The 16,231-nt window shown below is 43.8% G+C and overlaps 1 protein-coding gene across 1 annotated transcript in view; it reads right to left on the reverse strand.

Annotated features, from left to right (window-relative positions):
• The window catches only part of MAP1B (microtubule-associated protein 1B), a 68,696-nt gene that overhangs the window by 13,242 nt on the left and 39,223 nt on the right, over positions 1-16,231 (reverse strand). The window contains exons 2-3 of the mRNA XM_010006376.1: positions 9,206-9,288; positions 2,189-2,329 (exon numbers count right to left, since the gene is read on the reverse strand). Coding sequence (XP_010004678.1) covers positions 2,189-2,320 — 132 coding nt within the window. The 5' untranslated portion in view covers positions 2,321-2,329; positions 9,206-9,288. The remainder of the gene's footprint in view (positions 1-2,188; positions 2,330-9,205; positions 9,289-16,231) is intronic.

Raw genomic sequence — 16,231 nt, forward strand, 5'->3', positions numbered from 1 at the left:
CATGGAGCTGTTGAAGAGGGTCCAGAGAAGGGCCACAAAGACAATCAGAGGGCTGAAGCACCTCTGCTATGAGGACAGGCTGAGAGAGTTGGGGTTGTTCAGCCTGGAGAAGAGAAGGCTCTGGGAAGACCTTATAGAGGCCTTCCATACCTCAAAGGGGGCCTACAGGAAAGCTGGGGAGGGGCTTTTTATAAGGGCTTGTAGTGCTAGAAAAAGTTTACAACCGGAAGAGGGTAGATTTGGATTAGATATTACAGAGAAATTCCTTACTGTGAGAGTGTTGAGACTGGAACAGGTTGCTCAGAGAACTTGTAGATGCTTCCCCCCGAAGAGTCCAAGAACAGGTTGGATGAGGCTTTGAGCAACTTGGCCTAGTGGGAGGTGTCCCTGCTCACGGCAGGGGGGTAGGAACTATATGATCTTTAAAGTTCCTTCCAACCCATTCTATGATTCCAAGGTCCTATGACCATAGCTCAGGATTGGTCCAGTGAAGTGAAAATGGGCAGAGGCCAGAAACACCAATTCCACACAGTACTCACCAAACCGTACATGCTTATAAAATTATAGAATCATGTAGGTTGGACCCTTAAGATCACCGAGTCCAACTGCAAACTTAACACTACCAAGACAGCACAGAAATTCTTACTTCTGATCACCACTTAGAAAACCACTAACTGCTTTTATTTTAGCCCTTTTTTCTAAGCTTTTTCCCAATCTGTAGATCACCGAAGAATTTCCCAGTTACAAGACCCTTTAAAAAACGCCACATGCACAGACTGCAGTGTGGCAAATGCAATCTTTGCTTTTGTGAAATCTCGTAGAAGCAGTGGGAGGCCAAGGCTGCAGAAACAGTAAGGTGGAAGCCAGCACTTTTGAAGACATTTGCTGGTTGCTGGCAAATCTGCTGGCAGGTGCAGAGATGAGCCAAGTGAGCCTTACCCACAGCCCACAGGAGTATGCCCTGCATGCCCACCACTGCGGAAATCCCTCAGTGGCTGTACCTCATGGCCAGCCACCACCCCCCTGCTTTCCAGCCAACAATTTGCTTACTGATCCTAATGGTACAATTTGTCCCTAATTTTGCATGTAGTAATAAAATAATTTTGAGTCGCTAATTAGCCAGACTTGCAAAGAGCTCAGGTTTGCAATTTCATAGAAAAATAACTCTGTGAACTGCCAGTGAGTTTTAGGCGTCATGTGTGTTTCAGAGAACAGGAAGCCAGATCTTTCCCCAGCCCCAAAATCATGAACATCATATGACCAAAAAGGCTTTGGCAATAGGATCAAATGGATAAAATGAGGTCATGATGGAAGTCATGCAAACTTCTGCTTTTCAGTGCTGAACTTTCAAATCTCACTCCACCAACACGCTCCTAATTAATTTTGGAAACTAAATTCTTAGAGATGCAGCCATATAGTTTATTTAAATATATGCTTTACACAGCTGTCAAATTAAGTGTGACAGCTTGTTAACTAAGGGTCCGTGCCCTGTGGGGGCTTTCAGACACAGTACATTAAGCAAGACAGCAAATATCAAGTCCTAAACCAAAGAGCATTAAACACTGGCATACTTAATACTTATATTTTCAGTATGTAAAAATGACAAGATTTACAGATTTCACTGGCCAATTTTTGAACACTACTATAAAGAAGCCAAGCAGGCATCTGTTGCAACAAACTAAGAGCTATTCCACCAACAGTCTTAACATCACCTGTTACTTAGCTGCCACCAGACAAGAACCCAGTGTCAAGTTCAATTTCAATGTATGTGCACCTTGGATAGACAACCTGTATATTTTAGACACAGAGCTCTTTTCTTCCATTGTCAAAAGGTTCCTTGATTTTCTGTTTCTGGAAGTTACAACTCCCCAGATTCAATTCTAATTCTTTTGTTAAGCAAGTTACATCAATATAATTTATATTATATATATAATATAAACATACAATATATTATAAAAATATTATAAGCATATAAGACAAATATAATATATAATATATTATATATATATATATATATATAAAAATATATAAATTAAATAAATGTTTTCATAGAATGCCTATAAGGAAGAGTAAAGAGCATTGGCATCAGGCTGCTGGTTCTAATTCTAAGTAGTAAGGGCCATTTTTGGACTTTTAGAAACCTTTGCCATCACACAACAATGTACGGAAGACACTTAACTGAACACACCTCTTGATCTGTGAAGATCTCAATGAAGTTCTGGAAGGAGAAGGTCCCTGACTGAAGAATGAGTTCTCCTGTGTTTTCAAAGCATTGTCCAGTTAGTACAAGGAGCTTGTGTCTTGCAGCATCTGTGATCATTAAGCGCACCTAGAGTGAAGGAGAGAAAAACACATAAATAATGGGAGTTACTATGTGTTTCTGTATTCCACTGAGAACATGCAGTTTACCTCTCCTAATTTAAAACATAATTTGCAACACAGTCCCCCAGGATTGTTGAAACATTATCAGGTTCCATTTACAAAAGACAGTAAGAAAGGCACAAAAGGGAAAAAGGAGTGACAAGAAGGAACTACAGAGGAGGTCTGTTTAATAAGCCAAACTAATGAGAGGGGGAAAAGAGCAAAGAGAAGAACAGAATAAAATTTTAATGAAAAAATAATTTTTCCAATGAACAAACATATTACTGAATCACAGAATCTTTGGAGTTGGAAGGGACCTCTAGAGAGGATTGCCTAAAGTATCTAGAGCACATTACATAGGACTGCACACAGGTGGGTCTTGAATGTCTCCAGAGGAGATTACACAACCCCCCTGGGCAGCCTGTTTCAGTGCTTTGTCACTCTCACCATAAGGAACTTTTCCCTCATGTTCCATACCATGGTTAAGATTGAAAGGGACCTTAAAGATTATCAACTTCCAACCTCCCTGCCATGAGTGGGGACATCTCACACTAGACCAGGCTGCACAAAACCTCCTCCAAACTGCCCTTAAACACCTCCAGGGAGAGGGCTTCTACAGCCTCCCTGGGCAACCTATTCCAGTGCGTTACTACCCTCCTGGTGAATAATTTCTTCCTGATGTCTAACCTAAATCTCCTGTCTTTCAGTGGAAAACCAGTACCCTTGTCCTATTGCTGACATCTCTGGCGAAAAACCCCTCCTCAGCTTTCCTGTAACCCCTTCAGGTACTGGAAGGCCTCTATAAGGTCTCTCCAGAGCCTTCTCTTCTCTGGGATGAACAGTCCCAACTCTCTTGGCCTGTCTTCACAGCAGAGGTGCTCCAGGCCTTTGATCATCTTGGTGACTCTTCTCTGGACCCTCTCCAATGGCTCCATGTTGTCCCTGTGATGAGGGCTTCAGAGCTCTACACAGTGCTCCAGGTGGGGTCTCACCAGAGCAGAGTAAAGGGGCAGAATCCCCTCCCTGGCCCTGCTGGCCACACTTCTTTTGATGCAGCCCAGGATGTCTTTGGCTTTCTGGGCTCCAGCACACACTGGCAGCTCATGTCGAGCTTCTCACCTACTACCACTCCCAAGTCCTTTTCCTTGAGCCTGCTCTCTGCGATTCTCCCCCAGCCTATATTTGTGCCCACACAGGTGCAGGACCTTGCATTTGGCCTTGTTGAGCTTCATGAGGTTGGCATTGACCCACTTCTCAAACCCATCAAGGCCTCTCTGGATGGCGTCCCTTCCCTCTAGGATGCCAACTACTCCAAGCAGCTTGGCCTTGCCAGCAAACTTGCTGAGGATAAACTCAGCCCTCTGTCCATGTCTCAAAAAAAGATGCTGAACAGCACTGGTCTTACTGACGCCTGAGGAACCTCACTCATGGGCCATTGACCACAATTCTCTGCGTGTGGCCATCCAGCCAATTTCTTATCCACCGAGTGATCCATCTGTCAAATCCATGCCTTGTCAGTTTGCAGATCAGGATGTCATGTCGGACAGTGTCACATGCCTTGCACAATGCAGGTAGATGACATCGGTTGCTCTGCCGTTATCCACCATCTCTGTAGCCTTGTCATAGAAGGTCACAAATTGTTCAGCCATGACTTGCCCTTAGTGAAGCCATGTTGGCTGTCACCAGTCACCTCCTTACTTTCCATGGGCCTTAGCAGATTTTCCAGGAGGATCTGTTCCATGGTCTTTCCAGGCGCAGAGGTGAGACTGACTGGCCTGTAGTTCCTTGATCTTCCTTTTTCCCCTTTTTAAAAACAGGGGCTATGTTCCCTTTTTTCCAATTGTTGGGAACCTCACCAGGCCACCACAGCCTCTCAAATAAGATGGATAGAGGCTTAGGAACTGCATCTGCCAGCCCCTTCAGGACCCTGGATAGACCTCATCAGGTCCCATTAACTTGTGCACCTTCAGGTTCTCTAGATGGTCACAAGCCTGTTCTTTTCCTACAGTGGGGGATGCTTCATTCTCAAAGTCCCTTTCACCTGCTGTGGCCTTTGCAATGAGGCTGGAGCACTTGCCAGAGAAGACTGATGCAAAGAGGTCATTGAGAACCTCAGCCTTCTCAACATCCTGTGTAGCTAGGTCTCCTGTTTCCTTCAGCAGAGGGCCTACATTTTCCTTGGTTGTCCTTTTATCCCCAACATAGCTATAGAAGCTTTTCTTACTGCTTTTTACATCCCTGGTGAGATTTAATTCTAGCAGGGATTTGGCTCTCCTCACCTGATCCCTAGTTGCTCAGACAACCTCTCTGTAGTCCTCCCAGGTTACCTGCCCTAGCTTCCACCCCCTCTGTGCATACTTCTGAAGATTGAGCTCTTCTAGGAGCTGCTTGGTCATATACACCAACCTCCTGGAGTTTTTACTTGAATTTCTCTTAGTTGGGATGCATAGCTCTTGGGTCAGGAGAAGGTGATCCTTAAATATCAACCAGCTCTGATGGGCCCCTCTTCCCTCCAGGATGTTATCCCATGACACTCTCTTGAGCAGATCCCTGAAGAGGCTGAAATCTGCCCTTTTGTAGTAAAGGGCAGCAATCGTACTGTGAGCCTTCCTTGCTTCCCTAAGGATCTTGAACTCTGCCACTTCATGGTCAATACAACCAAGGAACCTCCTGGGTTGTTTGTGCTTTGCAGAGTTGTCCATCCAACAAGTATTAGGGTGTTTGAAGTCCATGAGTACCATGGCTTACACCCCCACCTCGTCTTCCCTGCCTGTGTTTCCTAAAGAGTCTGTAACCTTCCATTCTGGTCTCCTTAATGCCAGTAAGATCACAGCCCTGCAGACAGGCACACATCTCCAACTCCTCCTGTTTATTCCCCATGCTGTGTGCCTTTGCAGAGAGGCATTTAGGCTGGGCCTCCAGGGAAGGTGACTGAGTAACTGGAGGGGCTGGGATTTCATTATGGTGCCCTCCAGGTGTTCCCCTGCTGACCTGCACCCCTTTTGTAGGTTCTGGGCATCTGTTAGTGGTATCAACATCACACTGAAACTGATCGATGTGAGATGAATGGAGGTTCTCTCTCCCCCCAGGCCTCAACAGTTTGAACCCCTCTTCACCACTTTGCCTAGTGTATGTCTGAGGTTGCTCTTCCCCTATTCCTAGAGATGGATCCATAGGCCTCAGCAGACCAGGTTTGTCAGAGCTGGTGGCATGATCCAGATACCAAACCCCAAATACAACTCTTTGTGAATTTTAATAGCATTTAATCAGGACCCTCTTCACAAACTCTGTCCCACATACTAATGAGGGACAACTCCATGTGTCAGACTTGGTGTTTGGAAGGCTATTCTTCCTCAGAATACAGCATTACTTGTCATTCAGTTGTGAAAATGTCACTGAAAAGTAACAACCACAAATCACACACAAAAGTGGCATATTTAGATTGCCATTCTGCTGTAACCTGAACCATCGACAAGGTTAAAGAACAATTCTGCTTCACCATAATCATAAATTTGAATTTCAAGCACTCAGATGCAGTCACATGCACTATTTACATCTCATTATGTCACTATGGACACCAGAAGTTTCAAAAGTGTGCCAACCCTAGACCTTTTTCAACACACAGTAGTAAATTAAGTGGATGTTTGATAGCACAAATCAGCTTGCTACTGAGAAATAACCTTGTTCTGCATTTTGAATAACTCCTAACTATTTTAAAGTAGCTCCTTGTTACTTTACTTGACCCTCATTACAGCTACTAATAACTCCCATTTCCTCCCCAGTGGGAGATATACTTGCATGCTAAGAGAAACCCATATATTCAGTATACTTCTATTGGCTAAATTAAACTTAAATTTAAGAACAAAACTAAACAAAAACTGTGTAAGATTCTTCACTGTTGACTACATTTTTCGTAATCACTTTCAAAATCCTGTCCAACACTGAAAAATTAATTCAACCTATGGTAAAGTATGGATATTATGTATACTAATCCCTCTGTTCAAGGAGGAATTAAGCCAGAATAGTGATTCCTAAACAAGGCTGTCCACATACTCAACTAAATGAGCAGAGTCCATCTGGAACAACTCCACATGATACTGCATGCAAGATTCATCTCCATGGAGATGATATAATCACTTCAGCTCTCCTAACAAGCTGTTCTTTCAAATTTTTATATTGCTTGTTAAGCAATGCGTTGTTCTAAATAACTCCTGAACCAGGCTAAACCAGTACAGCTCAACCTCAGCCTCCGTTGAAAACACATGTTTTCATTAGAGTAGAAAAGAGGCACTGAGGAGTGTGTATCTGAAAGAAGACCCCAACTCCAGCAGATTTTCATTGTTATTTTATTGAATAAGGGGCCCCGATGCTGAGCAGCAGAAAGTTCCTTTAATTAAATGCAGGACTAATGCTGGTCTGTTATTAATTGCACTAAATAATTATAAACTCAGAAATATCCTTGCTAGATTTAGTGTATCTATTTCTATTTCAGAAAAAAATACAGTTAAGTGCAGCCAGCTGTCTGAAGTGTATTGCTGTATTTGTATTTTTATATTGTATCTTGTCTGGTTTAGCTGTATTAAAACTATAAAAGAACTGGCTTCCCCTTCTATGTTTTCACTTGTTGCTGGCAGCAGTGCTGGGCAGTCTGCCAACTTATGTGTAAACTCACATTTATATCCTGACTTGTTAATCACTGATATGCAACTGTCACATAATTGCCCTTCAATGTATTTTTTTAATTGGTAATGAATTGATAATGAAATACATTCTACAGAACTAGCAAACATACAAAAAAAGAGTAAATATATGCTTTCAGATTACAGAGCATAATGTACGATACACTTGGAAGACCCTGAAGAGACACATAAATTCCGTGTCTGGGTATAATGAAGGCTTCCGGAAGGACTACCAGAAATTCATCTCCTGATTTCAAGACCACTTCATTTCAGATAAAATACTGCAAGGTGATAATTCTGTTCAGTTTTACCCTTGGTTGAATTGTTGGTCCCAAATTGTTTGAAGGAAGTAAAGAGGAGGATGTAGCCTCAGCCAAAACAGAGGGAAAGATGGTGTGTGAGCAGAGATAGGAGGGAGCAGACCTCCACTTCATCCATAAGAATGAAGACACTGCTCATGGGCATTTCAGAACCTTGTTTCCTTTGGGAAACTACAGTCTCTCTCCCTTTAGGCCTCTCTTTTCTGGGAGGTATTTTGGCATTTGACAAAACATGACAGGAGCTTTAGGCAGAACTATGGTCAGACTGCCATCAGTATGGCTATTATCAGACAGATTAGTAGATTAGGAATTTTTAAAATATAATTTTCCTTTGTTTTTCCTGAACAGATAGATTCACATTCCTCTTCTGGTGAAGTAAGAGTTCCATGGTATGTCACAGTCTCCCCAGATGCAACCTGGCAATCTCTTGATATCTGAAACTGTTTTCTACTTGCCATAATGGGCAGAATATGTCTACCCAACCTCTGACTCAATTATCCTACCTCTTTCTTACTGTCTTTTTCTGGTTTATGTCCAGTTAGAATCTTGCACAGCAAGCCAAAGTAAATCTCAGCTTGCAACTTCTGGCTGTGACCAGTTCGGCAAGATGAAGGTGAGGAAAATACTGCCTCTCAGTCTAGCAAGAGGGAATTAGCTAGCCAAACACATTCCAGAGCCAAAGAAATAAAGCCAGGGTTCAGAAGTCATTAGTGAACCTCAGACAGTGTTCTTCCATGTGGTCTTCCATCAAAGAACAGCAGCGACAGAAACAGCATTTCCCTACTTTTGGCAGTTCTTTGACTCTCCCTCCCTACACACGTGTATATATACACACACACTTAATAGCTTTTTACTCTGAATGTCTGACTGTATGCGAAGCTGCTAGCCAGCTGATCCCCTTGCTCCTTACCCAGTGCCTCTAGTGCCTTATAAGAGATTGTAATGCTCAGTTTTTTAGTGAATGAGCTGCCAAAGCTGAGTTACTTATTTAAACTTTCACAACATTCAGAAATTTGTTCTGGTGTCCTTCCTCCTGTTTCTGTTCAATATCTTTTAAGGTTGGTAACAAAACACATTTTTCACTACATACTAAAGGCAGAGTCTCTTTCACTTCCGAGATGAATGGTAGTATGTCAGTGCTTCCCAGCACAGGCTAGCAAATGCAATTATCCCTATTTTTAAAACCTTCAGTCTCACTAGTTAAATTTGCCAATTTTGTCTTTGAACTATACACTTAGTTTTTTGACTTGGCTCTAGTGATTTCCTGAGGAACTGTCAGTCCTCTTCTGGGGCACCCACAAGTGCCCACTGAAAACATCACATGGTTTCTGAAGGACAGATAGATCAACCTAGAGTAACGACTACATAGCTTGTAACTCTTCTTGAAGACCTAAATTTATCTCAGAGCACTTCCAGGCACTTTTTTCATGTGTACAAAGGCATCCAGAGCTAACAAACAAGGGATTAGCAGAAGAGCAGATGTAGTTCCACCACAACTGCCTCCACTTCATCAAGAAGGGAGTCTGGTGCATTATTAAAGGAATGCTGGGATCAGAGGTTTGTTTCTGCCCTATACCTCTGATGTTTTATCACAAGTCTGGTAAATCAGAGAGAAAATAAAGGCATGGATGATGTTTTTCATTATATTTGCTCCTAACGTGTGTTTTCATGCACAGTTAGGACCTGCTCTTTGTCTGCTAAGACTCTGAAAGACAGTATTGGGGTTTGTCAGTCACTGTGCTGGAAAGCAGTAACTGATATCCAAGAATCGTTTTAACTACAAGTGTTTCACTGCTCTCATCCTGTCCACTTAATGGAGTGTTTACAACAGTATTTCTGACTTACCTCAGTACTAACTGCTTCATCTGAGGGATTGATCAGGACTACAGTTTCTAAGACATCACTTCTGTGGTGAAGAATCTTCTGGCCTGCAAGCACAGAGAAAAGAAATTAAATTAACATAAGAAAAAAAAATACGTCAAGCGTCCTGTTGTGTTTTTCTGGTATCTGCTTCCAGTTGGTTGCTCATGTCTTCAGAAGCACCAGAGCAAGTGGTACTGTGACCCAGAAACACTGCTCTGGACAATTCAAGGTAATGAAAACCAACTGGCAACAGCAGTCGGTTCTGTCCCTTACCCCTGGCTGGATGAGTCCCTGGTCCCTGGATGAGTCCTTGGTCTCACAGAGCTTGTGTGGATCAGAGACTGGACTATCTATCACTAGTGAGCATCTGGTCCTGTATTTTCATGGACATATCTACATCACAGATACAGCTGAGATTACACAGTCCTGTAATATGCCCGGGTGGTTTTAAATGAGCTTTCCCCAGCAACTATTACAGGCTTAACTCCAGCAGCAGGAAAGTCAGCATGGGGCTGCAAACTTCCCCTGCAAGAATGAAAGTGAATTCTTGGGGTCAACACTGGAGCTGTCTGCCACAGCTAACAAGCACAGTTTGTGATAGAAGCAAAGCAGCTCACCTTGCCACCCCACTGCCCACCACCACCAGCACTGTCTGGCACAGCACGCACATGCTCTCTGCTGCACACTGTGGGTGCACTCCCAAGCCAGGCAGTGCCCCAGGCAGACCCCCTGGTCCCTGGCTGCACCAGATGAACCAGGTGAAAGCTGGGACCCACCCTGTCAAAACTCTCCTTTCAGCCTTCTGATAATACTCATTAACATTGGGACACTGCACGAAAATCTCTATGGGGCTCGTCAGATATTTGCTTCATCTTCCTCCTGCTTAAAAAACCGAAGCAAGTAATGTTAGGCAACAAGAGTGACCAGGACTACAAATAACTGCTAGCTTCTGAATGAACAACGCCTGAGCAAATTTGGAGCAGCCTCGTGGCCTGCTGGCTTTCACGCTTACTAGTCTGCCTCTGTATTTGGTAGTGATATTCATCCAACTGGAAGCAGATGCCGGAAAAACACAACAGGACTCTTGACATATTTTTTTTCTTATGTTAATTGGCAAATTCTTATCAGGGTGTCTTTCTGTGAGAACAGCAGTAAGATTAATTAGCAGCTGTATTGTCATTCAGAAACCCAGACTGGCAATTAGTCCAAAAAAACCAAAAAGGCTGCCTCTTCCAAGCAAACTGCTTGGTGCAGTATTAATCAATTAAAATAATTCTCCTTAAAAGGAAGTGCAAAGGGACACAGAACAAGTCAGCTATTTGCCCACTTAGAAAAACTCCCCTGTAAAGAGATGCAGTATAACGAGGCAGAGAAAGGCCACGCTAAAAGGAGCTCTGCATTCCTGAGAGCATCAGGCGGCCAGGGGCAGCCTGAGAGGGTGGGCAGTCAGCCTTTCCCACACCCCTGCTGCCCCCCAGCCCTTACCCCGGGCAGCCCCCCCAAGGCAGCAAGCCCTGTCTGCCCCAGCGATGCTCTTCTCCTCCTGCCCTGCCAGCATGCCCCCTGCCCTCCTCCTCTCCCACCCAGCTCACACTGTGCTGGGTCCTTTCTTCTGCTCTCGGGAATTTCTACACTTCTAAGCACAAACACTTATAATCAAATTACATAAAGCGATAGAGAAGGAAAAAGAAGAATGTTCCTAAAATGTGAGATTGGTCTGTAGTTCACTCTCTTGTGCGTGGCAGTGCCTAGAGACTTGTGGATAACCATCATTTGAAGAAACCTAGTTTTCTAAACACATATTCTTCTTGCTGTACTCCCTTGAAAGAAAGAGATACACTGTACTTTACAAAAGAGCAGGAGGGCAGGTTTCCCTCTGCAGCATCCAATGACCTTTGCAATTGATTTTTTTTTTTTTTTTTAATAGCTCAAATTCCTTCCCTAACTGGAATGTATATGTAAGGCTACATTCAATAAAGCATCCATATGGCTCTGTTAGCAGTGACTCCTTCAGAAGATGCTCTGCAATCTGATATTTTAGTTATTCTGCAGATTTTCCTCAAGTTAAAACATTAGGCAGTGTTTACTGAATCTAGTCTTTACCATCGGTAAGAAAACAAAGGAAATCATCACCCTTCAGATGTCATAGGTATTTCTTGCTTAACAGTTGGTGACACAGAGCACACAGCTCCAGGCCAGACTAAGCCTCAAATAGGATCAGACATTAGCACACTAAACACAGACGGAAAAGAAATGTAATTAGCCACAAAGATGCATAGCATCCACCTGACTAAGAGGTCTGCACCATGCACAAGGTGCCTGTTCAGAGCTGCAAAGCTTGACTGCCTCCCTCTGCAACTCCTCAGCATCAACATGTGTTATTGCTTATCACACAGGGTGGGCACCCGGCGCCGGCAGCGTCTGAGTCAGTACAAGGGCTTCCAGCCCACACAGAGGAAGTTTGTGGTTACTTGCTGCTATCAGTAACACAGTTCCATGTTACTGCCCGAGAAATTAAAAAAATGTCTTTTTAAAAGCTATTTAAAATTTTGTTAGAGCAACACAGGCTTACTGCCCAGGCTGATGCCCCCAATATGCTCAGCTGGAATGAAGGAAAGTCTCCCAGTTCAGAAACTATCACAGTGTGGGAGCAGGAAACAGTAACAGCTTTTCACAAACTGCCAAGAGACTGTGACTTACTGAATTACAGATGGAGTTGGAAAATCCAAGACTCATGTAGAAGATGCTTTAAATTAACTCTACTGGATTTTTGCAGCCCATCTCTACATGTTTGACAGAACATTTCTGTGATGTGTCAGAGGAACAAAGGAAGAAACTTCCATGTTGCACAAAGCGTTTGAGTTATCTCATTACAGTTTCTGAAAAGCAAGTCCAAGTCCTATCTAAAGACCTTCAGAAATAAATATTCATTACATTTGGAAGAAATCTATCTGCTCATACCTGATTTTATTAAGTAAAGCTTCAGAGCACAGAGAGAAACAAACAGCAGGTGACAACTGTTTACAGGGTAATTTCCATATGTATCATTCAAGTTCCTATGGCCATAGGATCCTATTGCTCCCTTACCCAGCTAGAAATCAATGACATTTATAGAAAGACTATTGAGATGAGGATGGTGTCAGCAGCATTTCCTAGAGGAGTGACCAAACTGATTTCTATCTTACACAGTGTCCTGGTTTGAGCCAGGATGAAGCCAATTTTCTTTTTGCTAATTTTTTTTTCCTTCAGTCAGCTTTTTTTTAACTAGCAACAGTGTGCTCTAGCTAGAGCTGATAAGATAGTGGAATGTTTTTGTAACTGCTGGGCCTTCAAGGTCGCACCTTCACTCTGCCGGCTCAGACACTATGGGGAGATCTGTGACCCCCCCGTAGGAGGCTGAGTTAGACAGACAGCAAAACTGGCCAGAGATATTCCATTCCAGATATCTACGTAAGCTCAGGGGAAGGTCAGAGATCACAGAAGACAACTTCCTTCCTTTTTTTTTTTCTTCCCTTCTCTTCCATCCATGGCCGGCGTCCGGGGAGGACTCCGTCCATCCATCACTGTCGACCCCCAGGCTTGAGCTCTCCTGACCTCATCACTCTGTGCTCTCTCCAGCAGCATCTCCAGGATTCCTCGGGACTGTCTTAACCTCAGGGGAGTGCTGTGGGAGTTGCTGGGGATGGGGGGAGGTGAGAGGCTTTTGCCCATACCTGAATATATCTGTATAACTGTATATATTCTCTTATATCATTCATTAGTGTTTAATTAAAGTTGTGTAGTTCAGTTTTCAATCCAGCCAAGTCTCTCTCTTTTTCTCTCTCTCCTTCCCTGCCTGGGTGGGGGGGGGAGGGGATCGAGAGCATTGTTGTCAGACCTGAGTCAAATGTGACACACAGTTGGTATTTTCAGGCTAACCAAGCCGTGGGACCCAGTTTTAACAGTGACTATGTTAGATTTGTGCAAACACAAAATGTAAATTAACGTAATTAAAGAAAGCAAGCCCTCCTTCAGGTCTTATTTAACCAAGGATCAGCACTGACACACTTCACCTTGCTGGGTATGTCTGTGCAACACCAGCTCATGCTATAGCCCATGCTATAGGCCCTTTCAGCTGCCCCTATATTGTAAAGGAACTTCTGAACATAGAAGGGAGATTGATTCTCCAAAGTGAACCATAAAACATCCATTCCTGTAGTTCTTTCTTCAACTCAGAAAAGATGTCTTTAACAGACAAATGCAATCCACTGAGGAAAGGACACTTTCCCAACAGGGCAAGGCTGCATTTGAGAAGTAGCAACTTGCAACCTTTTCCCTCGACATTTCTGGGTATAGATGGCAGGAAAGGCTTGATGTACTTGAACTCCTACTCAAAACAATACCCTGTTTATTGATATCCATGCACACTAACATCTTAGAAGCTTTAGTCCTCATTGCCTTTATATCCATGGTAAGCAAGGGCCAAAAAATATCACTAGCAAAGGATTTCATTTATATTATGGAGCTTAGAGGTGAGGAGGGGGAACGGAGGAGGGCTTTTGCACTCTGTTTCCATGCATTCATACACTAAAAGTCAAGCCATAGGAAAATCAGACACTCTTTTATGTTTAATCAATTTGGTAAAAGAAAATACGCCTTTAGCAAAGAATGAAGTAATAAATAATCTGAGGAATACAACAAAGGTCTCGCCACTAAGCAAGAAGTCAGATGCAGCACAGACTTTAAGCTGACAGTATTCTTAAAAGGCAGTATTTGGGTTTGTCAGTAACTGTGCTGGAAAACAAGAACTGATGTTCAAGAATTGTCTCATCTACCTCTGTTTCAGATATCCCACGTCTGATTAAGGGTGTCAGAGGTTATCATATCCCTTGCACAAGACATACTTAAAGCAATAAATTCCTTTGGAAAAGAAGGAGCTTTTTGCCTAGCCAACAGTAGCGCAATAACCTATACATTTTAAATAACAAGCTGCTCATAGTTCCACATTTTTTTAATGGAGGCTTCAGATTTGGCCTCCATAAATAGTTGTTAACCTTGTGTTCTGTATGGTTTTTCTCTGTTATCAAGAGTATTCAGAGATCTGGATGACTGGTCATCTTTCTTGTACTAATTGAATAAATCTTCAATTTTCAAGACAAACATCAATGGGCAGAAATGGTGAAATAATGCTTTAATTGTGAACAGCCCTCAAACCTCCCCATTGTCAACTGGGAGGCACTACATTGCATTAATTCCATTCCAAGGATGAAGGATCATGATCTCCTTTTACAGTAGTTTATCAATTATCTGAAGAAATCTTGCATAAATGATATGGAACACTCCATCCTGGAAGATAAGCATGGAGAGCAGAACAACCCCCCCCAAGATCCAGGAGGAAGTAGTTAATGATCTGCTTCTGCACCTGGACACACAAACCCATGGGGCTGGATGGGATCCACCCAAGAGTGCTGAGGGAGCTGATGAAGGAGCTTGCTAAGCCCCTCTCCAACATTTATCAACAGTCCTAGTCCAGGGGAGGTCCCAGATGACTGGAGGGTGAATAATGTGAAACCCACCTACAGGAAGGGCTGGAAGGAGGATCTGAGGAACTGCAGGCCTGTCAGCCTGACCTCAGTACTGGGAAAGATCATGGAGAGGCTCACCTTGAGTGAGCTCACATGGCAAGCACAGGGCAGCCAGAGGATCATGGTCAGCCAGCATGGGTTTATGAAAGGGAGGTCTTGCTTGACCAGCCTGATCTCTTTCTATGACCATGTGATCCTCCTTCTGGGTGAGGAGAAAGTTGTGGTCATTGTCTACCTGGACTTTGGTGAGGCCTTTGACACCATCTCCCACAGCATTCTCCTGGAGAAGCTGGTGAATCATGGCATAGACAACAGCACTCTTCACTGGGTAAAATCTGCCTGGATGGCCAGGCCCAGAAAGTTCTGGTAAACAGGGTCAAATCTAGTTGGCACCTGGTCTCCTGTGGTGTCCCTCAAGGCCCAGTTTTGGAGCCATTCTTTATCATCTTTATCAGTGATCTGGATGAGGGGATAGAGTGCATCCTCAGTAAGTTTGCAGATGACACCAAACTGGGTGGGAGTGTTGATCTGCTAGTGGGTAGGAAGGCTCTACAGAAGGACCTGGAAAAGCTGGATCAATGGGCCAAGGCCAATTTTATGAGGTTCTATAAGGGCAAGTGCCAGGTCGTGCATTTTGGTCACAACAACCCCAGGCAACACTACAGGCTTGAGGAAGAGTGGCTGGAGAGCTGCTCAGGAGAAAAGGACCTGGGGTTGCTGGTGGACAGCTGGCTGAACATGAGCCAGCAGTGTGCCCAGGTGGCCAAGAAGGCCAACACTATTCTGGCCTGCACAAGGAAAAGTGTGGCCAGGAGGAGCAGGGACATGATCATGCACCTGTACTTAGCTCTGGTGAGGGCAAACCCCAATTACTGTGTTCAGTTCTGGGCCCCTCACTACAGGGAGGACACGGAAGTGCTGGAGGGTGTCCAGAGAAGAGCCACCAACTGGTGGAGGGTCTAGAGAACAAGTCACAGGAGGAGAGGCTGAGGGAACTAGGGATGTCTAGTTTGGAGAAGAGGAGGCTGAAGGGAGACCTCATTGCCCTCTTCAGCTACCTGAAAGGAGGTTGTCGGGAGGAGGGTGTTGGCCTCTTCTGTCAAGTGAATTATGACAGGACCAGAGGAAATTGTCTGAAGCTGCAACAAGGGAGGTTTAGATTGGATGTTAGGAAGAATTTCTGTACTGAAAGAGTGATCAGGCACTGGAACAGGCTGCCCAGGGAGGTGGTTGAGTCACCATCCTTGGATGCATTCAAGAAACATGCAGATGTAGAACTTCAGGGCATGCTCTAGTGGCTAATATTGTAGGTTTTGTGTTTGTGATGGGGTTTTTTTGTTTGTTTGTGTTGTTTGTTTGGTTTTGTTTGGTTTTTTTATATGGTTGGACTTTTTGATCTCAGAGGTCCTTTCCAACCATGACTCTTCTTTGATCCCCTTCACAT

The sequence above is a fragment of the Chaetura pelagica genome, unplaced genomic scaffold (assembly GCF_000747805.2).
Source record: "Chaetura pelagica isolate M959 unplaced genomic scaffold, ChaPel_1.0 scaffold559, whole genome shotgun sequence".
NCBI lineage: Eukaryota > Metazoa > Chordata > Aves > Apodiformes > Apodidae > Chaetura > Chaetura pelagica.